The sequence below is a fragment of the Chenopodium quinoa genome, unplaced genomic scaffold, assembly GCF_001683475.1.
Source record: "Chenopodium quinoa cultivar QQ74 unplaced genomic scaffold, ASM168347v1, whole genome shotgun sequence".
NCBI classification, from domain to species: Eukaryota; Viridiplantae; Streptophyta; class Magnoliopsida; order Caryophyllales; family Amaranthaceae; genus Chenopodium; species Chenopodium quinoa.
Window position 1 is genome coordinate 909,418 of NW_018744151.1, and position 26,203 is coordinate 935,620.

Sequence of the window (26,203 nt, forward strand, 5' to 3'; positions counted from 1 at the left end):
AATCAAAACCAGAGGAATCTGAATCTTTTGTGGATTTATTTATTTTTTTGTTAGAGAACCCTAAAGGGCGGGTGATTAGAATCAATTCCAAAATCTGCTACAATTGGAAGGAAGGCAATAATCACATGACTACACAAGATATCTCTTACTTTAATGGTCTACAATTCTTTAGTAAGCATTACACACTCTTAGGACCTGTTCTCTTTAGCTTATTTTCACTTCAGTTCAGTTCAATTCTTAATTTCCTTTTCTCATAAAATATTCAATTCAGTTCAATTCAGCTCGAATAAGTTTAGTTCAGTTCAATTCAGTTCAACAAAATAAGTTAATTTTTCTTTAATTTCATTTTTTTAAGTGACATCATTTTGTTAAAGTTAAGTTGTCAAATCAAGTGTGTACATTTATAACTCATATGATATTAGATCTATATGCACACGATGTATGATTTAAAATTTTAATTTGTATACTTTCTTCGTTCTTTTTAACATTTAGAATTATATATTATTTACACACACTTAGGGTCTATTCTCTTTAGCTTATTTCCCGTCCAGTTCAGCTCTAATAAGTTCAGTTCTTATCTTAATTTTTTTCTCTCATAAAATATTTAGTTTAGTTAAGCTCCAATAAGTTCAGTTCAATTTAATTCAGTCAATCAGAACAAACCCTTACTAATTCTTCTAATATCGTGTTTGATCCCGCAACAACAATTTGGGAATAATATGCATTATTAATGTAATATAATGTATGCTATTTTTAAATATTTTCAACACAACTAATCAACAATAATATATATATTTTATTTCAATTGTAGTTTTAATATGGAGTAACGGTATTATTATTATTATTTTTCAATATGCATTGCATTTTTTATTCCACATGAGTTCTTCATTTTTTTCTTTATTGTATCACAATAATTACGGAAAAATAATTATTACTACCGTGCATCGCAAATGCACAAATCTAGTATTAGAAAAAAAAAAAAACTACACTTCAATACAAGTACTACATTTGTAATTCGGTTCGGTTTGTGATTTGGTATTTTGGTTCGGTTTTAAACCGCCGTAGTCTCACAATTTCTCCCCTACTCGTATTTGCTCCAATTTTCCCACTCTCCTAAATCTCCTTCAAAGACTATTTGATAAACCCTAAATTACCTCAATGTTGAATAGTCGAATCTAATTTCAGTAATTTGTGCTCAGTTCGTTAATTTGAAGCTTTTTTGTTGGCAATTTGCTTGAATTCTCTAGAAATTTGGTCAATCCGCAATTCACAGGTATGAGTGGTATCCTCAATTTTGTTTTATTTCTTTTATTCTGAATTATTATGGTAGCACAATTTTGGTGCATTTTAGTTCAAATCATTCAACTATATCTAATGATTTCACGGGCTGACGAATTCCTGGTATTGGATTCGCAATTTATGAAATAAATTTGTTCTCTGTATTGAAATATCAATCGGAGTCTGGATTTGACGAATTTTGTTGCATATCATGCGATTTTTCTTGAGTTGATTTGCTGCGATAGTTTTGGAATAACACTTGTAATCTGCAAATTAAACTGCTTAATTATGACTTTAGCTTACGAATTTAGAATTATGCTTCTGATCCGTAGTAATTTGCTTAATTATGCTCCTACTCTGCGATTTATTTAGACTAATAATGCTCCAAACAAGTGAATTTATTTGTATATTTTCTCATCTTATTTATTTGGATTAATGGTCCTAAGTTTTTAATCAATGTGGTTATTATGCTTCTAAACTGATTTTTGGGACGAATTCTTCTACATTGTGAATTAATTGATTAATTTGCTTTATTTATGGTCTTAATAAGCTGAGAAAGAAGTAATAAACATTATTTCGCTTGATGAAAACCAATAATATGTTTGAGTCTTAAATTTCCTATCGTATTGATGTATCATTAGTTGTTTGAATTTGACGATTTTTTTTGCGTTCATGCGAATTTTCCATCAATTTTTGCGATTTTATTAGAATGATGCTCATAACTTATGAGATTATTTTCTTAATTAGTGATATATTTATATTAATTCTCCTGATATTTGAATTAATTTGCTTATTATGCTCCTAAATTTTGAACATTGTGTGTATTAATTTGATCGTTTTCTAATTCAGTTATGGTTCTGTATGATTGTAGTCACACTCTCACGTACTGTGTGGATCTGGAGACATAATTTCTTCCATCAACTCATCATTGGATCATATTATAGGTTAACTTTCTCTCTCATATCGCCGCCGTGTTCTACCACCCCCATCAAACATAACCACCACGTCCACCAGATAATCAGTCCATTAAAGCTTGAAGATGGCTAAGAATTCTTCAAATTCCAAAGTTGTGACTCCAATTACATGTCCTCACTGCGCTGGTCCTCTCTCTAAACAAATGGTAAATTTCCCCAATATTCAAAATCAAAATTCGATTCTTTCAAACTACGATTGAATTATTTGATTTCTTATTATTTCAATTTTGTTGTTACTGCAGGAAACTAGTCGTTGGACAGTTGCGCCGCTTGTTAGAGACAGCTTTTCTATGGTATATATTTCTATTTTGAGTTTCATTTTGAATGAATAGGATTAACATTCAGCTTGATTTTTGTATTTCATTGAAAATTTCAAAATTGTGCATAAAATATTTGAATAATTGCAGATTGGTTCTGCTGTTGGTGGTACTACTAGTGCATTTTATGCATTCAATTTTGGTAAATACCTAATTTTACTATCTGCATTTCACTTAGTGAGGTGAATTCAAAATGTCATGAAATGTTCCTTAAACTTTTTTGATTTTATAAGGAGAATGTTTGTTGCAAGATCTTTAGTTTACGAGTGTTGTTTCGTGCAGTTATGCCGACTGTTCGTAAGTGGGTCAAAGGGCCAATGTGGTTTCATTTCCTTATCGGAGTAAGTTTACCTTACTTTTTTTATTTTTTATTTTTATTTTTATAAGAATAAAAGAATAATCACTAGATGCTGCATTATGTTTTATCTGGATGCTTTTCAAGTTTTACCAAGACAATGTCTTTTCTTGAATTTAAAAGAATTCAAGTTTAATTACTAGATGCTGCTTAATGTTGTGTCTGGATGCTTTTCAAGTTTATACAAAGACAATGTATTTACTTGAATGTACAAGAATTCAAGAATGATCACTAGATGCTTCATATTTATTTCATTTGTTTGTCATGGAGATTGTGTAATTTTTTGTCCGTCAAATTTGACATGGTGATATGCTGGACCAAGAGAAGGCAGACATCATACACTAGAATTTTGATCTTAAAATTGTTAGTGTGAGAGTTAGTGTTTTAGAGATGCTGATAAATAAAGAATGGAGATTAAATGACTTTTTATCGCCAAATACTCAATAGTATTTAAGTACTGGCACCAATAGTGGTATAATAATTTTTTAGCCTCCTCAAGCTTAACCAAATGGAAGGGTTTTAAGCAAAAAACTCTCTCATAAGCTCTTTGCCTCACATCTAATTGCAATTGTAAACACAGTAGAGCAGTACCGCTAATTTAGATGCTTACCAGTGGTCTGAAATCTTCTAGTGTTAAGCTTTATGATTCGCTCCATATGGAATAGATAAAATTCAAGCTGGAAGACAAAGTAGTGTTTTTGCTTTATTCTGACTGCTATTTTCATTCGCTGTTCCTATAATCTTTGCTTGAAAACCCTAATCAGTACAACATCACACCCTAGATTCCAGCGAGAAATCACATTTTTAGAAGAGGTGCAAATAGTGTCTTGCATTGAAGAATAGATGGCACAAAGCTGCAAACAGAACTAACGTTCTTGAGCCTATTTGTAGTCGATTAAATATAATTTGTTGGTTAAGGTACTAAGGCACAAGGTAAATTTGCATCTAGAAATGTTTGTCAGTTGCACATTTGGCATGCAAAAAAGATTTGTGATTGGTCTTCTCAACATCTGATAAATAGCTTTAGAATGAAGAAACTAGAAAGTGCCCTGCATATTAAGCTTGGACCTACCATCAACTTTACTCACTGCATCCACATTTTAAGCAACTAATAGGTTTGACCAGGAACCTCTATGTCCCAGATATGCTGCCTCTGTACATAGCAGACATGATTGCTTAACTTTTTTTTTTTTTTTTATTTTTTATGCAGAACTTATTTCTTTTTCTTTTTCAATATATATATATATATATATATATATATATATATATATATATATATATATATATATATATATATATATATATATATATATATATATATTAGATTTAGATTTAGGGTCAAATGAGAAGTTCCTTAAAATAAGAAGAATGAGAAGGATTTTTTTGTGCATAATTTGTACTAAATGTGCATATTTTTTGAACTAAATGTGCAAAAAAAAAAATTTGACTCAAATTTGATGTGCATATTTTTTGAACAAATGTGCATAATTTTCGTTTTTTCCAGAAAATTAAAAAATTTTATCAGTTTGAAACAAAATTATGCACATTCAATATAAAAAAAATGCACATTTAGTATAAAATTTATGCACATCTGTTCCTTCTCATTTTAAGATCCTTCTCATTGGATTTCAACCCTATATATATATATATATATTTTTTTTTTTATTTATATATATATATATTATTAAAGTCTGTATTGTGTCTTTACCATGCAGATGTGGCATTGTGTAGTTTAGAGTCTTTTTGCATTGCTATTTAGATTTCTGTCAATTGATTCTATACTACATGGATAAGAAGAGAGTGGGATATAGTGTAATAACTTGATCCCCATGCATAAACCTTTCTTAGCTAGCCAATGCTGAGTAGACACTCCATGGATAAGAACAGAGTGGGATATAGTGTAATAAGGACCCAATTCACTACCTTCTTGCTTCTTGGCCCACTCTATCTGCTGTTTTTTAATTCTGTGTATCATGTTTGACAATATCTTTCTATTTCTAGGTATCTTGCAGGGCCAATTTTTAGGCTAGAAAATTTAGAATGTAAGTTATATGAACAATAAACTTATTCATTATGAGATAGTACTCCCTAATTAGAGTGAGACTATTGGTCTTTACTTTTCGTGGCCTGGAGAAGCCAAATGTGCCAATTTCTGCTGGGAACCCTTGCATGTATATGGACTTAAAAATGTGTTTTTTGGTATAGACTTAGAGCTTTTGGTATATAAGCTTTAGCATCTGAATTGTAATGCCCCTACCTCTTTTTGTACCAAAGAGTTGCCAATTTTGATCTAAAGGGAAACATGTGCAATAAATGTCTAATATATGCTTGGTAACTTGTGTGTACAAACAAAAACATTATTGTGACTAGAATGTGTCAAATGATTTAATATATGTGTATAATTGTCCATCATTTGATTTTCTACTTGAATTCAAGCCAATGGTTTCCCAAGACTCCCATGCTACCTTTTGTTAATCAAATTTATCTTTTAATTTTTTTTAAAAAAATATTTGTTAATGGTCTCCGTCAGTTCCATTTTTTCATCTTTTGATTCTTCTGGAGATTAGTACTCCACTCTAGAAATTGGTTACACAATGAGGCCACCGTATGTAAAGTATATGATAATTGGTCCCAGTGCATCTCCTGCCCCCCCCTTTTAAACCCAAACTTCCTAGATGTTTGAGGTTATGTTGAACATTATTTAACTGTTATTCCTTTAGTTCCAACCTTTACTAGTCGATCAACTAGTTCTTTTTTAAGCTGAGAAAACATTATCCATTAGAAGTTGGTCATGTTATGCTTGTGATTGCATTATTCTGAATTTTATTAAATGTTGACAATATAATTTGTCCAGCCCAATTGCCCATTGATAGTGTTATTGTTTCTGGTGTTTTTAGGTTATTTCTTGCTTTGTAACTATGGTATTTGTTGTTTTCTGTTTATGTATTTATCCTCACGTTAGTATTAATACTCTGACTTTATCAGGCACCACCAGTGATAGTTTTTTCTTCGGCCTGTGCTGGGCTGGCAGGTATGCTCTTTTCCTCTTTCTAGGAAGCCTTCCACTTTTAGCTATCAATCCATTTCAAAATTGAGGCACATAATACCACCTACGTAGTAAATAAGAAATCTTGTCGGAAGTTTTTCTTAGATTATTATCAATTAGTAATACATTTTAGGTGTGTGGTGATGGGGGACAGGGTTACCTAGCTTACTTTCTGTTTACAAGTCAACTTTTTGCATGATCATTTTTTTACGTTACAGGTGGTGCAGTTCCAGCCTTGGCTCAGCTTGCGTCTTCATCATATCATGCTGCGATGTTATCTTCATCACATTCTTCTCAGGATGACAAGACTAACAAATCTAGGGGTTCCTCAACTTTGTAATATACAGCTGATTGTGGGAGAGGGATGAAATTACTTCTTGTGCCAGTCACCTGCTCAGTAAATTCTGGATGTTGCATCTTGCTTCGGGCTTATTTCTGAGGTGATGCTCATTTTATATTGAGTGTAGCCTCTCTTTGTGTTTTGGGCTTCTTTCAGTGTCCTCTATCGGTTTCTTTGCAGTATTCTTGAGCCACCTCTATTACTTACTTACATCATGTATATCCATATTGGGGATTTCTTTATTTGTAGTTTGCTTGTCAAAACCTACCAGGGGATTTCTGATAGCTATATAATAGGATTCCAAACCTAATATCTGTGAGGGTTCGATACATGTCATCACAGAGGGTATTATAAATTGCCCTTTTTTTTCTGACCCCTTTTTTTTTAGGGGTGATACCAAGTAAAATCTTGTATATACATGTTTTGGATTTTAATTTTCATAGGTATTTTACATTTATACTTAGTGAATTTAGCAATTAGCTCAATCTCAGTACTTTCTTTTATTCTTCATAGTAACAGAAAGCTTGACTTCACTATAATTCACATAAGTATATTGGCTTGTCTTTGATAGCCTATGCTATCTACATTCACTAAGTATTTTTTTTTTCCACATGGCTGAAAAGCTGACAAGTTGGTCACTTGCTTGCTCGACATCAAATACACTTCATCATACATACTTATATTGGCTGTTCTGTTATCTGACACTTACCTCTTTGACTAAGACATTTATTTGTTGAAAAATGCTGATGTGGCGCTGGTTATCTCAGACACAGAAGCAAACTTAGGTTTAGACATAGAACAAATCCCTCATTTGTCATGACCATAGAAATGCATGAATTATACTTCCTTTCTCTTGCCTGAACAGTGTTGAAATGACTGCTGGATGCTTTAGGTGTAGTCAATGACTATTGTTTCCTCTTAAGTTAAAATGGTGGAATGCTCCATGATTTTCAGATCTCTGATCTGTCTCCTACCTGTGTACTATTCCTTTATTTATATTTTTGATTATTCTTGGCTCATGTAGTTTAACCCAGCTTTTGTATTAAGGCTTCAATTGTAGCTGTGGTTTGTTATGTCCCTAATGTATATTCTCCAGCTGTTTATTGCATTACTTATATTTTAGTCTTACCATTTTTTCTAATGCATTACCAAATGACTTGAGTTGTGAATATTAAAAAGAGAAATGACATTCTGAGATTGTTGAAACTTGAAACTAAATGTGATCTGAACATTATGTTCAACTTCATCTTAAATTCTTAGTACTTGGGTTTGCTACCACACAATTCGATTGTTGAAACTTGAAACTAAATGTGATTTGAACATTATGTTGACCTTATCTTAAAGTCTTTGTACTCGGGTATGCAACCATACAATTCAAATTTGATAACATTTTGACAATTTTCTCCCCTTTATAATTTTTTTTAAATGTTCTAATTTTTCTTGGTGTAGAAATACTTACTTAGCTTTGAAGCTGCTTGATGAAGACAGAGATCCTCCTGCTAATTGAGAATGTATGTCAATCAAGCTTGGACTCCATTTACAGCCAATAGCAATATCATTTGCATATTTTTAATATGAACAGTTAACTAGTGCCATCTTTATTTTATTCAAATCTTAACTTAGCATACAGTGGCATTTTTAATTTGTGGCTTTTGACTTGCGCTTTAATCTAGATTATGTCTCTCTGAATATTAGCTCCTATTTCCAAATGGCCCTTACTTTCTGCTGTAGTCCGTCTAAGTCACACTTGTAGGTATTTCTTCCCTTCTGAGCTCATTGTCGTGCAGTCTAATGGAGTAGTAGGGACTTGTCTGGTTTATTTGTCCTGTATTGTAGATGTTTAACATTTTATGGTGTGTATGCTGGTGTTGGCATCGCCATTTCATATACGGAGTAACATACTGGGTTGTATGAAAGCGTCCAGGCTAGCTAGAAATCACTCTTGCTTCCATCTGAAACAATTTTCTGGCCACTGCCGCTTTGCTTAGTGTCTTAGACTATAGGTTTTGGATTTCGCTGTAAAGAATCTGCAGAAATCCAGAATTAGTAGGGTGACCAAACTGCTACATGATATGAAAAACTCTTAGATCAACAGTTGGCCATTTAAAGGTCGGTGAAATATTCACTTTACCATTGCCTTTTCATATACGGACATAACTCAGGTATGGGCTATCACTTGGATATTCTTATATAGCCAAATAGTAACTAAGGTTGGTATTCTCATTTCACCGTTTGTTAGAAAGGCTAACTGTTACACCAATAGCCTAACTCATAAGATATCCCTATTATCCGACTTAAAGAGTTCCCAGAATCAAGTTTGGTTTAGTGAGGAATTATGATTGTTTTTGACATTTATTTGCTACCCTATTTGTTCAGAACCATTGTAGTGTATAAGATTTTCGGATATCTTTTCAGTCCCTTCCGAGTCTCTCCCATTGGTCAGGAAGGCTTACTAATTTACTATACCAGGTCCTGATGAAGTGATTGGTAAAATTTTGGTGGGTGGATCCAGTGACTGAATAATTTAGTGTGTAAGTGCAGAATGCTACTAGTCAATATTGGATTATATTGGCAGAGAAGTGTAGAAGTGTTAGCTGTTTACTGGAGATTATGGTGGCAGAGTCATGATGATTGTGAGTTGTGATGGTATTGGGGAAAACTCATGTTACGGAGGAGGATACCTAGATCATAATAGAGCAGTCATGAGTCATCTGCAACCTTATGGATTTTTTGTGGACATGGAAAATGTGAAAGAGGTCTATGTGTTATATTTAAAGAAATGATTATGCTTTATAGTAGCCAATAGATAAACAAGAATTAAGTGATGAGTTTAAGATATGCTTTGCAGTAGCTAGACGATACGTGTTGGTTAAATGAGGTGATTGAGGTCTGAACTGTGTTAATTTATATTGCTCGCATTGGTTCAATGAGGTGATTGAGGTCTGGACTGTGTTCATTTATATTGCTTAAAGTGAGCATGCATCCGTGATTAATCTTATTATAGGTAGAGCAGATCATTGTCTTTTAGAAATACTTATCTTGTACAATAGACTTGCTTTAAGATATGGATTTGCTCCAAATCTAGTATTTAGTGATACAACTTTTCTTTTTCAATTGAAAGAGCCAAATTGAGTGGTCTATTTTTTTGTTTTGTTTTGGAGTATACATTATTGCATATGGTAAATCAAGGTAAGTTCAAATTGAGTGGTCTATTTTTGTTTTGTTTTGGAGTAGACATTATTGAGCCATATGTTTTGTTTTGCTTTGAGCTTGCTACTCTTGCTAGTGGGTGAAAGAACACAAATAAAATATTTACTGCTTTTTTTTTTTCCTCTTTAAAGAGACAATTAAATGAAGTAATCTTAATTCTCTATATGTCTTCAAAAAAAAAAAAAAATCTCCACATGATTGAATTACAAGTTTTCATTAGCAAAGTGTTAGGGTTGGTGGGTGATGTGTTTGATTGAGAAGTATAAATTGAATTGATAATTGGCAAGATAAATTAATATAAATGAACATATGATTTTATATGTAATGACATGCACTTTTATTCCACTATTTCAAAATAGGAGAGTATAGGAACCCTTAAAAGGGTGAGTATTACAAGAGAACTCTCACTATATCTCACTATAAGAAACTCACAATGGAGTATTACAAAGTAGGAATAGTGGATTCGTAAAGAAGGTAAATAGTACAAGGTGTAGTATGTGGGAAGGCTTTTTGGGTATGGCTTCTTGTGTTGTGTTGTATTGCCCATGACCTAGGGCTGGAATATTCTAGAAATTTCTCCATTATTCTTGTATCCATAATGTTCTAGAAAATTCACGAATCAGCTATAATATTCTAATAGCTTCCAATGTCAATAATGCTCATTATTCTACAGAAATCAAGGGCAAGTAATGACCTTGCTTGATTATTTTGGAAGCCCTAAAATATGCACAATACTCCACCAGAATAATGGGCTTACAAAATTTGGGCGATAACCAACACAAACTTTTTTATTTTTATTTTCTTTGTCGTATGATTTTCAAGAATGAGGTTTAATGTGAAATGAGGCCTAGAAAGCACAAATAGTGTAGAATTCGGTTGGAACTTTACTTGTGATATAGAGATATTATGGAACTAGGTTGTAAGTCTTGAAACTCGGTCTGGAAAGCCATGTTATTTAAAGATTCACAAGTTTAAGATGCAAACCAGCATTTATAAATTATGATACGGAGTATAGTTTTTATTTTATATATATATATATATATATATTTTTTTTTTTTTTGTGAAAATGTATATTAACTTAGCCAGAGCAAATGTGCTACCCTTCTTTTGGAATGTCTTAATCATCTTACTCATTTCTCACTTATCGGCCACTTATATCTGTAATAGATACATAATTTGTGGAAAAATTATGTTGAGAGGAGGTGATGTCCTGAGTGATATGAGCAAATCCTGGTTTCTTTGGGTATGGAAGATCTGAAATTTCTCCATTCAGCATAGATATGACAGTAGGTACGTTTGGTCTGTCTGTTGCAAATTCTTGCACGCACAACAGTCCAACATGTGCACACCTCATAATATTCTCTTCCTGGCCAGGTTCAGATTCTTCAGAAAGCTCTGGATCAATCAATGACATGATGTTCTTCTCGTTCCATAACTTCCATGCCTGAGATGAAGCATTAAAACAATGTCGTGGTTTAATGAGGAGATTGCTTGAGGTAGAGGAAAGATGTACATTTTTAAAAGATATTCAGGAACTCACATATCCTATAAGGCTCCAGGAATGCTCTTCATCTGAGAAGATACTGTTTCTTTTTCCACTTAGAATCTCCAGCAATAAAACTCCAAAGCTAAATACATCAGATTTCTCTGAAAATAGCCCTTCCATTGCATACTCGGGGGACATGTAACCACTGCAGTTTCAAAACTTCTATTTCAATGAACAAAAAACCAATCTGATTAAAGGATGACCAAAATCTGAAACTTGGGAAGCTTACTATGTCCCAACTACTCGTCGAGTGTTGGCTTCGTCTTGGTCACCCCCAAAAATTCTTGCCATTCCAAAGTCTGATATTTTTGGACTAAGCTCTTCATCCAGCAGAATGTTACTTGCCTTCAGATCTCGATGGATGATTCTTAATCTAGAATCTCTATGGAGATATTTGAGGCCTCTGCATATCCCTTCTATAATGTTGAATCTTGTTTTCCAGTCCAAATTCTTTTGCTTTTTTGCCACTGATGATTGATCATAGTTACGTGAAATGCTACAATTGCTTATCTATTACTTGGGAAACTGAACAAAACAGCGATGAGTTAGTGATGATACTTACCAAATAGAATAGCATCCAAACTTTTGTTTGGCATGTATTCATAAACCAACATTTTCTCTTGCTCATCAACAAAACATCCCAGAAGTCTGACCAGATTACGATGCTGCAGCTTAGAAATAACCTTCACCTCATTCATAAACTCTTCTTGACCTTGTGTAGAGGCCCTTGAAAGTCGTTTCACAGCTATTTCTTGCCCATCTTCCAGCTTTCCCTAGTTTTATAACATTAACATCGAGCTTTATGCTTCTTCATCATAAGCTATTGACTATATAGTATCTATGTTATTGTTCACTAAAAAAAAAAAAGTATCTTTGTTATTTGCATGCAAATATTACCTTGTATACTGAACCAAAACCACCTCGTCCCAGCTTGTTGCTTTCATGGAAATTGTTTGTAGCAGCTGCGAGTGTTTCGAACTTAAACAGTGGAATCTCTTCAAATTTCACATTGCTTTTCTTATCATCACTAGTCATGAAATTGTCTTCCTTCCTTTTCTTGTCATCTGTGGTTCATAGTAAACATTTTTTTTTGAAAGATGGTTCATAGTACACATTAGCTTTGGAATAATTGGCCAATATCTTAATTTTATTTATTTAAAAATAATAAATTCACCAATGTTTTTATATGTGCTCTGAAGGAGAAAATCTTTTTATAAAAGACATCATTAATGAACTACTTTGATCAAGTTTTATCATTAAACAGAAGGGTGGTAACCTGGTAGGAGGCATACACCCTACTAAAAATGATTGGTATTAAAAGCAAGACATTTTACCTTCTTGATGCGCCCTTTGTCTCCACAGAAAGAATAATAAAACAGCAATTAACATCGTTCCTATAATGCTTCCCATCACTGCTGCAAGTACTTTCTTCTTCTTATTATTAATACCTGTAATTTAAAACCATTGCCACAATCATAAATACTAGATCAATCACTAACGAGAATCCACATAAATAAAATGTACCTAGCTCTGAATGTGCTAGACGAAGGTAGAGATCCACTCCACCCACTGAAAACTCTTGTACATCAATCAAGCTTGTACTCCATGTCATACAACCAACACCATTATCATATGCGTATGCTAAACAGGAACAGTTGTTCAAGCACTGGCTTCTGCATGCATCTTGATTCAACCCTAACCTCCACTCAGCATTATCTGGCACTTTCATCATCTTCAGCCTTAAAAATCCATCGTCTGTACCTTTTCTTTTCTCACACTGCAAATTAGTTGTCCTTAAGCATCCATTGCTCCAATTTCCATTGCTCCATTCTGATATATTCTTCGGCTGAAACCCCTTCAAACACTGGCAAATTGTTGGCTGTTGTGAGTTGCAGGTCCCGAATGCTCCACACTTCCCGTATATATCACACTCTGTTGCAGGAACCTGCCACTCTACCTCCCATTTCTGCGTTTTGTCATCCCACCATATTTGTGTAAATATCCCTTCTGCATTCAACATATAAGTTGATAGTAGAGATTTGTTTGGATAAAAGTATGTTGCAGTGATTGTTCCCTCTTTATCATTAGAAACCACAAGTTGAGCATTGATGAAGTCCGCGAAATTAAATTGTACTCCAATAAGGATGTTTCCATTCCATGGACCACTTCGCCAGCGTGGATAATCCCCATCCCAGATCACGAGCTGGGGTAGGCTAAAAGTGTCAATGCCAGCCGTGAATCTTCCATCTGATGGATCTGATGGGCTTTTCCAGGACTGTAATGCTTTCTTTTGATTCTTGCTTTTGGTGACGGAGAGTTTCATGTTTGGTAAGAAAGAGTCTGTTGGGTGATCAAAACTCTGCCATAGGATCTCTCCTCCACTTTGCAGAACAAGGTTGCCAGAATCTTGAATCTGGGCAGTTGGGGAGTCAAAACCTTCTAAACCTGAGACATTTGAGGACCAAAGGATTTTGTTTCTATTATCCTGCACTTCGAGATTTCCATCCTTAGATATCCTCAAAATTCCAGGAGAATCATTGAGTGGTTTGTTCTTGTTTGCTACCCAGATGACATCTCTTACAGAGGGCTTATGGTACCAGATTCCCAGATAACGCTTAGTGGAATTTTCGGGACTGAAAAATCCAAGTGCAAAATTGTTGTTTTTTGAGATTATAGTTTCAGGATCTTTGAGAAATATTGTGTTATTGATGGTATCTGTTGTGCAAGAAGATTTTAGCATAAAGCAAGAAAGGAGTATTAGTGCACAGAGAGCAGTCATTTGCTCTTTTTTAGTTTAGGTATATTTTAATTCTTGGTAAAAAAGTGGAATTGGGGTTTTAATTTCTTTCAATGAATTTTGAATCGTTCATAACACATTTATATCAACTTTATAAAGTTAAGGTATTTACATAACCCCAAGTTTACGATGGGTAGAAAACATGTTAAGTATTTCCAGATGCTTCTTTTGTGGTGCACTACACAGATTAAGTCGCTGTCCTTGATATTTCTGGTGTGTTGGAAGACTTGCTTGGATGATCTTGAGCTCTTGACTTTGAACTACACACCAAAATGGAAGTTAAAATCTGTTTATCATGCTAAGGAAATTTGTATGTCTTAATTGAACTAATTGTCTGTGTGTAGTCGACGAGTATAGAATTAGAAAATTACAGGAAGCTGCAGACACAAGTAGACAAAATCCAATTGATTTAACATTTTTTTTTGTTTTCCTTCTATTTCTGATTGGGCTGGTCCATTACTTTGACATGAAGTTTTTGTGAAATATTTTTATTTTTGTTTTTTGTGATGATTGCTCGAGAAATTTTCCTTTAGAAATGAGGCTCAAGTGATAAAAGACTTTCTAATGTGAACAGAAATTTGTCCCTGAAACAATGTCGACTTGTGGGTCAGGAAGAGGTGTGGAGATAATGTTGGTTTATGGAATGTGTGGTTTTCACTTTGAGCTTGCCTTATAGTCCTATATGTAAATGATACGTTGATGGAGAAAAAATTGATACTGGACGAGTGGATGGTGACTGCACAATTGTGAATGTGAATTTCTGGTCGGCAGAACCCAATTAGTCTATATTGAATTATTGGAGATCAACTAGTTAAGGGGTAAATTTTTTGGGAGTTCTTTCTGAACTTCTAGGATTCAGAGTTCATTATCATTGTCTTATCTGGTTTTATAATTAGACGGCTTATATAATTAATAATTAAGATATGGGAGCAAACCCTTGATGGGTAATTTTATGTTGCAGCTTACAAGGAAAGGATTATCTATGTAAATCTAGTTCTGGCTCATTGCAAAGTAAAACTGTAAAAGCACATTTTGCTACCAGATACAGGCCTACCTTTTTCTTATTTTGGTATGGAAAAATACACAGATTAGGGCAGTCTTCTTGTAAAACAAAACCCTAATGAATAAGAGTATGTTAACTAATTACATGTCTATCCATTGAATGTGGTCTACAGAATGCATTTGTTATCGAGCACTCAAAGCTGTTACAGAGACATAGTTTGTAGATGAAGTCTGTTGGCTCTGTTCGGAGGAGGAACCAACATTTTTAGATTTTTGACTGTGAGTGAAGCCAGGTTGATTAGGTTGGGGTAGATTTGCATCTTCCTTGTGTAGCAATGAGATTACGGTAGACATGTTCGGCCTATCTTTAGCAGATTCTTGCACACACAATAAGCCCACCTGTATGCACTTTTGAACTTCTCCCAAGAAGCATGTTTCTGCAATCTTTGGATCAATGAATGATAAAACATGGTTCTCCTTCCATAATTTATATGCCTGATAGACGAGAACAAAAATTGAGGAGTTAGACATGAGGTCATTCAATAGATTGTATATATGATGGAAGTGGATATAGACCATACAATGTCATAAAAACTTACATATCCTAGCAGGCTCAGGGACGACTCCTCGTACCAGAAGAGACTGTTCCTTTTGCCACTCACAATTTCCAATAATAAGACTCCAAAGCTGAATACATCTGACTTTTCAGAGAATCGCCCTTCCATTGCATACTCGGGAGACATATATCCGCTACATCAGTCAAGACATGGCTTTTAGTGTTCAGAACTAGATGAGCATGCATTTTTCTGCTTCCTATTTGGAGGTGGTAGTGGGTGGGGGTGGGAGGTAAGTACTTACTATGTTCCAACAATCCTTCTTGTGTCATCTTGTTCTTGTTTTCCTCCAAAAATCCTGGCCATGCCAAAGTCTGAAATTTTTGGATTTAGGTTTTTGTCCAACAAAATGTTGCTTGCTTTGAGGTCTCTATGAATGATCTTTAATCTAGAGTCTCTGTGTAGGTATAAGAGTCCTTGACATATTCCTTGAATGATGTTGTAGCGTTTCTTCCAGGGTAGTAGGTCTTGCTTCATCGGATCTGGAGATAAATCATTTGGTATTTAAGGATTTATTGTGGATTAATAAAACTTGTATAGTAGTATATGATTAGTTAATGAATGCAAAGTGACGTCACATAAAATATAATACTTACCAAAAAGCAGGTAATCCAAGCTTTTGTTTGGCATATACTCGTATATTAACATCTTCTCTTTTCCTTCCACACAGCAACCAAGAAGTCTGACAAGATTTCGATGCTGAAGTTTAGAGATTACCAACACTTCATTCATAAACTCTTCTACTCCTTGTCCTGAGGCTTTTGAAAGTTTCTTGACAGCAATTTCTTGTCCATCTTCTAATTTTCCCTACAAAACCAAATCTTAAAGTGATTTCCTTACACTTTTACGTTCCTACTTTTCTCGGCTAAGAGGACAGCCATTTGAACATTGATTACCTTGTAAACTGGACCAAATCCACCTTTTCCTAGCTTGTTAGTGTCCTGGAAGTTGTTTGTAGCCATTACCACCCTTTTAAAATCAAATAGCGGAACCTCTTCGATCTGATCATGGTTATTGTGAATATTGTCTATTCTGAGAGCATCTGACACTCTTTGTTTTTTCTGAAGTTTCTTTCCTTAAGATGTTAAATTTTCAGTAAATACAAAAAATTAGGTTATGCTCTTCTGCTGAATCATTGAATCTTTGAAGCATTATTACTATTTACAACGAAAAAATTACCTTGTTTTAGGGTCTGGCGCTTCCTCAGAATTAAAATAAGGGAAACAACTACAATTGTTGCTAAGCTCCCTGTTGCTGCAATAGCTGCTACCGTTTTCCTGTTGTTCCCTGCAAACCATAATGCATCGGAGCTTCAGTATGGTTCCTGCTAAAAGATAAGTATAGAAAACACTGACAACATGTCAATCAAAAGCCTAGTACCTAGCTCAGAATGCGCCAGCCTTAGGTAAAGATCCACCCCACCTGCAGACAACTCTTCCGTGTCAATCAAATCTCTGTTCCATGACATACACCCAGCACCTGAATCATATACATAAGCTAGACATGAACAATTCTTCAAGCACTGGTTTCTGCATTCATCTTCATCTAATCCAATTAACCAGTCAGAGTTGTCTGGCACCTTAACTGCCTTAACCCGGAAAAAACCATCCTCTTTTCCACTTCCTCTCACACATTGCAATGGTTTTCTTCTTGTGCACCCACTTGACCACTTACCTTTATTCCATTCAAACTTATTCTTTGGTTTGAATCCTTTCAAACACCGGCAAATTGGTGAATTCTGCAAATTACAACTTCCAAATGCTCCACACTTGCCATAAAGATCACACTCTGTTTGTGGAGCTTCCCACGCAACCTTCCATCTTTTCTCATTTTCATCCCACCATCGTTGAGTCAAAGTCCCTTGGTAGCTCAACCCATAGTTAGATAGCACTGACTGATTAGTATAAGAATATGTCAAAGAAATGGTACCTTGCCTGTCATTCTCTAGGTTGAATCCAGCATCATTGAAATCGTCAGTCTCGTTATTTGTTATACCAGTAAAGATGTGTCCATTCCACGGACCACTTCTCCAATAGGGTTGATCACCATCAAATATGACAAGTTGAGGGAAGGCAAAAGAATCAATGCCAACAGAGAACCTCCCATAAGAGGGGTCTGAAGGGCCATTCCATGCCTGTAACATCTTCCTTCCGTCAGAACTCTTGGTGACAGTAATTTTCATATTTGGCAAAGCTGTATCAGTCGGGTGGTTAAAACTCTGCCATAAGTTCTTGCCCTCAAGTCCCACCAGAACTAGGTTGCCGGTGTCTAAGAGATGTGCTTCGGCGACTATATTTCTATTAGTTTGGCTGGAAATGGTGACATTTGAGGACCAAAGTGTCTGATTTTGAGCATTTAGGACTTGAAGATTACCATCCTCGGAAATTCTGATTGTTCCACCAGAAGAATCTTTCAGAGGGTTGTTCCGATTGGCCACCCACACAACGTTATTCATAGGGAGTTTGTTGTACCAGATCCCTACATAACGGTGTGTTGAGTTAGGGGTGCTAAAGAACCCCAGTTTAAAAGCCCCATTACTGGAAACAATAGTTTCTGGATAATTAAGAAACTCGGTCTCTGTGATTTTATCAAGGGCTGTGCTTTGTTGCAGTAGAAGGAAAGAAAACAACAGTGTTGAATAGATACAGTACATGGGATTCGGTTTCATTTGATATTGGTGAGTGGAACTAATTACAATCTTCGTATTTAGGTAGCCATTTTATTGAACTTAATAGCAGTAGTTTTTTTTGTGACTTCAGCTGTTGTAGATATTTTGCTTTAAATTCCATGGAAACTTTGGAAGAAAAGATTACACATGGGCCCAGAACAAAGAATGTGGGCTGAAAATTTTTGCATAAAAAAACTTGGCTGTATGCTTTGATGTTTACCTGAAGTGACCAAGTCAGCTGTTTATGGGTATAATTCAAAAATTAAGTTGAAATAATTTTTCTTGGAACTTTAATTTTGATGTATTAGCTTCTAGACAGTACTAGTAAAAAAATCTGATACTCTGTTACTATGTCTTAATTTTAATGTTTGGTCTTTCACTCTTTCGTTTATGTAATACAGTAGAAAAGAGAAGGTTTTAAAATTGAAAGTGTCGACAGTAGGAAACAAAAACATTACAAAAGGACAAAGTATTAAGTGACATTCAATATGTTGTTATGTTCTATTATACTGAATAATATAGATGTAGATTGTACTAAGGATTATTATGTCAAATTTTGTGTGTGTTTTTACGACGTAATTAAGCTAAGCATTATGTCGAATTTGGTTTTTTTTTTTGCAAGATTAAGTTAGTTATAGTATCTTAGAGTACAACCATTAAGGATTATGTAGATTGGAAACTGTGTTGTTTAATGATTATATTGCTCTTTAGAGTGCGACATTCATCAACCACAGTATCATCTTCGAACAGATAGAAGTAATGTTCGTTCTATATTTTCATTTTTCTCTATACTTGTTACATAGACTCTTAATATCACCTCACCATTCCTACATAGGTGTGGACATTTGACACTTCTTTCTGTCTTAAATACAAGTACAGAGATATTATTCATTCAAAGCCGAGTGTGAGTTGTCTGAATCTTATAAACCTGATCTATCATAAAAACTTGAGATCAATAAAATACTGTTATTATTATTAATTTTTATTTGAATTTTCTTATTTTCTTTAAAACTATAATACATGTTCTTTTATTGAGCTAAGATGTGAAACTCAGCGACCGCAAGCTTGACAGTTCACTTTCTGGCACTGCCTTCATTGTCTTACACAATTCTCACTTACCGTCCTCTAATCTCTGTAATAGATATATGATTTATGGAAGATTTCTGTTGAGAGTAGGAGATGTTCCGATTGATATGGACGTATCCTGGTCTCTTTGGATTTGGAAGATCTAAAATCTCCCCGTCTAGCATAGAGATGACAGTAGGTACATCTGGTCTGTCCTTTGCAAATTCTTGCACGCACAATAGTCCAATTTGTACGCACCTAATAATAACCTGTTCATGTGGAGGTTCCGAAATCGTTGGATCAGTCAATGACATGATGTTCTTTTCTTCCCATAACTTCCATGCCTGAGATGTAACAACAGAATCAAACTTTATGTTGGAGATAGATTATATGAAGCAGTAAACTTGTAGTTGTATGAGAACTTACGTTTTCTATAAGGCTGAGGGAATCCTCATCATCCGAGAAGCCACTGTTTCTTTTTCCACTCAGAATCTCCAGCAATAATACTCCAAAGCTAAATACATCAGATTTTTCTGAGAATAGCCCTTCCATTGCATATTCTGGAGACATGTAGCCGCTGTAGTTTCAGAACTTGTATTTCAGTAATGAATGAACTGATTACATAATTCATTCTGAGTTTAGATGACTGAAGTCTAAAGTATGAAAAACTTACTATGTCCCAACAACTCGTCGAGTGTCAGCTTCATCTTGGTCACCCCCAAAAATTCTTGCCATTCCAAAGTCTGAAATTTTTGGATTGAGTCCTTCGTCCAACAAAATATTACTCGCCTTCAGATCTCTATGAATGATCCTTAATCTAGAATCTTTGTGGAGGTACTGGAGGCCTCTGCATATCCCTTCAATAATGTTGAATCTAGTGTCCCAGTCTAAATCCTTTTGATTTCCTGCATTTGGTGACTGATGGTACTTATGCAAAACAATGCTATATGGAAATGAGAACTAAATGGTGATTTGTGAGTTAACAGAACTTACCAAATAGAAACGCATCCAAGCTTTTGTTTGGCATGTATTCATAAACCAACATTTTCTCTTTTCCTTCAACAGAACAGCCAAGAAGTTTGACCAGGTTACGATGCTGCAGTTTAGAAATAAGCTTGACCTCATTCATGAACTCTTCTAGGCCTTGTGTAGAGAACCCTGAAAGACGTTTCACGGCGATTTCTTGTCCATCTTGTAGCTTTCCCTGGTAAGTAATTGTTCACATTATGAGTTTTGCATTATTCTCTAACTAAATAATTACTTATCTTAGTTTTGTAGAATATATGACCTTGTAGACTGAACCAAAACCACCTTGTCCTAGCTTGTTGCTTTCATTGAAATTGTTTGTAGCTGCTGCAAGCGTTTCAAATTTGAACAGGGGAATCTCTTCGAAGTTCATATTGTTCTTCTTGTAATTGTCTACCTTCATTTTCTTCTTAGCATCTGTATACCATAATAGATGCTAATTCTTCAATAGTAACCAAGAATTTAGGGACTGAGATAAGTACAATTTCGACGCTAGAAATTTGTTTTCAATTCTTTAACCTTCTTATATGGGTTGTAAGAACTATATATACATTAGCAACTAAGGTCATGCATCCTCTTTGAACATCATGAAAAAAATAAAATAAAATGAAGATTTACTTATGATGATTAAAATTAGCTCTATTATACGCAAATAGAGCTAACCATACCCCATCAAACTAAAATACAAAATTTACTCCCAACAATCACTCATTTTAACCAAAAAAAAAAAATTAAAAATGGAGTAAATTAAATTGTTTGTGGACTATCAAGGAGAAAAAGATTTATTTTGAAAAATAAAATAACTTATTTTGGACTAAATTTAGCTTTTGTAGATGATAATCAAAGGATGGAAGAAGAACTATTGCCCTGTAAATCATAAATTCCACCTAATGAACCATGTTCACCCCCAAAAATAATCTTTATTTAACTTTAAATTTTTTGTTCTTCCAATTCTCCCCACCAATGTAGTAGCTTTATCAGTTCTGTTAATGTCTGTAATAATTGGGTTGACATGCAAATCAAATGCTTACACTGAATCAGTTTTCGCATGATTGAGTATAGTTCAGTTTAGTGACTATGATTATCAAAAAATCTACTCTGTAGTGCCTTGTTGATTTCTTATTTCTAAACAGCAGGGTATGTGTTATGAGGTAATGCATCATACCTTGTTGATGCGCCTTTTGCCTCCACAGAAAGTAGAATAGGACAGCACTTACTGCCATTCCTATAAAGCTTCCTATCACTGCTGCAGTTACTTTCTTCTTGTTATTAGTACCTGCAGTTTAAATTGGAACTTGACTGTCACAATCATATACTCTAGTTCAGTAGCTAATGGGAGTTTATGTAATAGAAGCACTGAATTTACCGAGCTCTGAATGTGCTAGACGAAGGTAGAGATCCACTCCGCCTACTGAAAATTCTTGTATGTCAATCAAACTTGTACTCCATGTCATGCAACCAACTCCTGCATCATATGCATAAGCTAAACAAGAACAGTTCTTGAAGCATTGTTTTCTGCATGCATCTTGATTCAACCCTAACCTCCACTCAGCATTTTCCGGTACTTTCATCATCTTCATCCTTAAGAATCTATCGTCTTCACCTTTTCCCATATCACACTGCAACCTTGTTGTCCTCAAGCATCCATCACTCCAGTTCCCTTTGCTCCATTCTGTTTTATTTCTCGGCTGAAAACCCTTCAAACACTGGCACATTGTTGGTCTTCGTGGGTTGCAGGTTCCGAATCCTCCACATTTTCCAAAAACATCACACTCTGTTGTAGGAACTTGCCACTCAATCTCCCATTTCCTTTTTATTTCATTCCACCATATTTGTGACAAATTTCCATCTATGCTTAACATATAGGTTGATAGTAGAGACTCATTCGGATAAAAATATACTGCAGTGACTGTCCCCTCTTTATCACTAGAAATCACAAGCTGAGCATTAATGAAGTCCTTAAAATCAAAATGTACCCCAATAAGGATATTTCCGTTCCATGGACCACTTCGCCAGCGTGTGCGATTCCCATCCCAGACTACAAGTTGGGGAAGGGTAAAAGTATCAATTCCTGCAGTGAATCGCCCATCAGATGGGTCTGATGGGCTTTTCCAGGACTGTAAAGGTTTTTTTCCGGTCCCATTTTTGGTGACAGTAAGTTTCATGTTTGGTAAGAAAGAGTCTGTAGGGTGATCAAAACTCTGCCATACGATCTCCTCGCTGCTTTGCAGAACTAGGTTGCCTGAATCCAGAAGCTGAGCAGCTAAGAATTCAGCTGAAAAACTCGAGACATTTGAGGACCAAAGGATTTCATTTCTACTATTCTGCACTTGGAGATTGCCATCCTTTGATATCTTCAGAACCCCAGAAGAATCATTGAGTGGGTTATTCCTGTTTGCTACCCATATAACATCTCTTACAGAGGGCTTACTGTACCATATGCCCACGTATCGTTTGGAAGAAGTAGGAGGGCTGAAGAATCCTAGAGTGAAAATCTTGTTTTTGGAGACTATAGTTTCAAGGTCCTTCAGGAATTTTGTTCCATTTAGGGTGTTTGTCACGGAGACAGATCTTTGAATACAGCAAAAAAGAAGAAATATTGTATGAAGAGCAGTCATTGCTTGAGTTTTCAGAGACTATAGTTTCAGGGTCCTTTTTATGAATTTCTGAATCTATAATACAGTTTTTTTTTCCAAGTTCATGTTTTTAGGTGGGTACAGTAACCCCAAATTTACGATGTATAGACAAATTGTGAGGGTTATAGGATGTCTCATTTGTAGTGCATTACACAGAATAGTCGTTGTCTGCGATTTTACTGGAAGAGGTACTGATCTTAGTGGAAGACTTGGTCCATCTAATAATGTTCATCAATGATCATGATTTTGACTTACACAACTGAAATGAAAAACACAAAAAAAAACCTCATTTTACTATCTTTATAATTTCCAGAAAGAAGATATGTGTTAGCTGATTAATTTTCTATTTAATTTGTGGCTGATTTATGACCATAACTTTCTAATCTTAGTAAGTGATGAAGATGACGACAATACAAACTTACCTTTTGTTGCTGAGAGTATGATTCATCATGTTGCACTAGTATGATTCATCATGTTGCACTACCACTACTCACTGTTGATTTGATTTTTAATGATGATTCATCATGTTGCACTACCACTACTCACTGTGGATTTGATTTTTAATGGGAGGTCAAGATCCTCATAATGTTTGCCTTATCTGGATGAGATGCACACTTTGGTTAACAGGGGAATGAAGTAATAGTGTATATTTGATCAATTCAATATTGCTATTACTAAGCTTTGATTTAGTTTTTAGTTTATTATAGAATTAGGTATCTATTGGTTTTACTCGTTTGTGTGAGACCGGAGCTTTTCATTTGTAGTATCTTAATCCACCTCTTGATTAGGGACTTATATGAAGTTTAGTAGGAACTAGGGTGGGTGTCGGGCGAATCTAGTAAGGTAGTCTATTTGCTCATTTTATCAATTTTGCTCTAAAAAGAATAATGTACTGATGTATTTAACTTTTCATTTTTGTAACGATATTTCCAAAATTGTATTCTAAGTTTGATAGCTATCATCCTAAAATGACCAAGTCCTCGATATTGGATGAGTAGTCTTTTACTCGATATGCATCTATCATTCCCTAGACAAGGGGGGTCCTTGTAGGATGCACTAACTCTGTGATATTCATGGGTGAATCCCACTTTATGTAGTACAGTAACTATCATCAAAGGGAGACTTCACCCACCATGAAAGCTGTAAAAAATCTGAGGATGATTAGAAACAAAGTAGTACTACTTTTATCTTGGGACATCTATTTGTGGTTTTAAATTAAAGAGGAAAATCATTACATGACATTGTTTGAAGTACATTTTGGCAAAAAGGTAGCAAAAATGTATCCCTAAAGCATGATAAGTCATCCAAAAACATTAATGGGAATATGTTACCCAAAAATTGCTAATCTTTGACTAAGCAGCATACTATTTCCATCCCTACCAGCTGCAACAAGTCGAGTCCATTAGTTTGAGACGACCTAAACTAGAAATGTGGCTTATAATTTGGGATTTGTTAAACATCGCCCACAAATTACTACATAAAGCCCACAAAATTCACTTGGTTTTCCAAAATTGCCCTTGACCTTAAAAAAAAAAAAAACACACTCACACTCTCATTGCTCATCTTCTTTCAACCTCTCTAAAAAAAAAAAATTTCAAATAACGGCAATGTCGAGGCGGCAAGGCAAGGAAGTGGCGGCGGCGGCGGAGGGAAGGATGTCCCAAGGAGGAAAGGTACATTTTGTTTAAAAAAAACAAAAAAAAAAAGGGGAAAACCGCCGTGAACGCGGTGGGGCGCCCTGGCTGGACGCCCAGCCGGCGGTGGTGGCGCCAGATGCAGACGCCGCCACCAGTTGGCTGGCGCCTGGGCTGGACGCCACAGCCACGGTTGTGGCGTTTATTCTAGGCGCCGCAGCCGTGGCTGTGGCGTCCAGCCCAGGCGCCAGCCAACTGGTGGCGGCGTCTGCATCTGGCGCCACCACCGCCGGCTGGGCGTCCACCCAGGGCGCCCCCCTTCCCCCCAATTTTTTTTTTTTTTTTTTTTTTTAATTTTTTTAAAAAATTGTTTTTAATTTTTTTTTTTTTTTTTTGTAATATAATTTTGAATTGTTTTTATATTTTGTTGTTTATTTTTATAAATTTTTTCAATTTCGTTGTATTTTTTCTACGTTTATATTTTGTTTACAATTATTTGTATGTTTTTAGTTTATTTGATTTGCGATGATGATTATTTATCGTATAAATTTTTGTATGTTTATATATTTTAAAATTTTGTGTAGGGTCGTCATGGTGCGGGGAAGAATATAGAGCTTCTTAGTAGAAGTTATTCAGTGGAGAGGTCGGGGAATAGACATGTCAGATCCCGTGGTATTTCGGCCTCAGTTCGTAGAGAACGGATCCACCGTCGGGATGAGGATGACGATGACGATGATGATGCTGAGGAGGGTGACCAGGAGGAGGAGCAGGAGGAGGGCGCAGATGAGGATGAGGATGTGGACGATGGCAGTGGACCGTATGATGATTACGGTCCATTCAGTCAGAGGGTTGATGACATGTACGAGACGCATATGGTGGAGGTGCGTAAGGGTAGGGGTGGTAGGTTTGTTAGTAGATCTGGCACATCATCTGCGTCCACTGTATCTGGGGCAAGCAGGAAACGGTCGAGGGCCGGTAATGATTATTGGGTTGTTAGGAGTGAGGTGCCCGGTGGGCCTGTTGACGGGAGTGTGATTCCTAGCTTTCTAGGACACATAGCTGCCCGTATTTGGGAGGACCAGGGAGGCCTTCAGTTACGGGGTTGTTGAAATGTCATACCCGGGAAAAGACTTGTAGCTTTTTGCGTACATGGGCTGAGGCCTGGCCGGCGGAGAGCGAGATGTTCGAGCGACTGGAGAGCACTGGGGTGAAGCACGTTCCTGCCACCATGCACGATAAGATTGACAGTACGCTGATCACGGCTTTCATTGAGCGATGGCAGCCGGATACAAACTCTTTCCACCTTCCGTTCGGTGAGATGACGATCATGTTACATGACGTCGAGGCCATTCTGGGGATTCGTGTTGAGGGTAAACGACTTTGTGCTGTGGCTGATGCGGATCAGGCAGATTCGCTGGCGGAGTTGTTGGCGGTGGACAGGACTGCACTGTACACCGAGGCGCTAGGTGTTTGGGAACACGGAGGTGTGAAGATCGCATCCGTGTTGCAGCGGTGTTTGTACCCGAGTGCACGTAGGACGCCCGACGCACAGCTGAGTGCTTATGTTTTTCTACTCCTCGGATGTACCTTGTTTCCGGATAAGAGCGGCGGAAACAAGCTCAGGCCACGCGACATCGTAGAGGCGTGTGACCCCGACAGTGTAGGCCAGTTTTCCTGGGGATTGGCTACGTTGGC

General features: G+C 35.8%; 3 protein-coding genes across 5 annotated transcripts; 1 reads left to right on the forward strand and 2 right to left on the reverse strand.

Annotated features, from left to right (window-relative positions):
• Positions 1–1,001: 1,001 nt before the first annotated feature.
• LOC110693497 lies at positions 1,002–20,366 on the forward strand. 3 transcript variants are annotated; one of them, XR_002505609.1, is made up of 9 exons: positions 1,002–1,273; positions 2,150–2,398; positions 2,495–2,545; positions 2,660–2,711; positions 2,852–2,910; positions 5,910–5,955; positions 6,189–6,410; positions 7,760–7,821; positions 20,278–20,366. XR_002505609.1 is itself a non-coding variant. In XM_021870611.1 (7 exons), exons 2-7 carry the CDS (start codon positions 2,318–2,320, stop codon positions 6,308–6,310), a joined length of 411 nt encoding a protein of 136 aa, XP_021726303.1. In that variant the 5' UTR covers positions 1,002–1,273; positions 2,150–2,317; the 3' UTR covers positions 6,311–6,849. The 3 variants fall into 3 exon arrangements, 2 of the variants coding, with proteins under 2 accessions (XP_021726303.1, XP_021726304.1); XM_021870611.1 differs by lacking the exons at positions 7,760–7,821; positions 20,278–20,366 and having other exon boundaries at positions 6,189–6,849; XM_021870612.1 differs by lacking the exons at positions 7,760–7,821; positions 20,278–20,366 and having other exon boundaries at positions 2,223–2,398; positions 6,189–6,849.
• Positions 7,829–14,749, reverse strand: LOC110693492 (G-type lectin S-receptor-like serine/threonine-protein kinase At1g11330). The gene is made up of 7 exons (XM_021870604.1): positions 12,591–14,749; positions 12,401–12,514; positions 11,964–12,130; positions 11,629–11,839; positions 11,296–11,533; positions 11,061–11,211; positions 7,829–10,964 (listed from the first exon to the last, which is right to left on the reverse strand). The coding sequence occupies exons 1-7, from the start codon at positions 13,843–13,845 to the stop codon at positions 10,662–10,664; spliced, it is 2,439 nt and encodes an 812-aa protein (XP_021726296.1). The 5' UTR covers positions 13,846–14,749; the 3' UTR covers positions 7,829–10,661.
• On the reverse strand, positions 14,842–23,554 carry LOC110693367. The gene is made up of 14 exons (XM_021870500.1): positions 21,605–23,554; positions 21,404–21,514; positions 20,501–20,655; positions 20,206–20,416; positions 19,886–20,117; positions 19,639–19,789; positions 19,266–19,556; positions 16,860–18,198; positions 16,659–16,766; positions 16,376–16,554; positions 16,076–16,286; positions 15,724–15,961; positions 15,465–15,615; positions 14,842–15,360 (listed from the first exon to the last, which is right to left on the reverse strand). The coding sequence occupies exons 1-14, from the start codon at positions 22,854–22,856 to the stop codon at positions 15,049–15,051; spliced, it is 4,941 nt and encodes a 1,646-aa protein (XP_021726192.1). The 5' UTR covers positions 22,857–23,554; the 3' UTR covers positions 14,842–15,048.
• Positions 23,555–26,203: the final 2,649 nt, after the last annotated feature.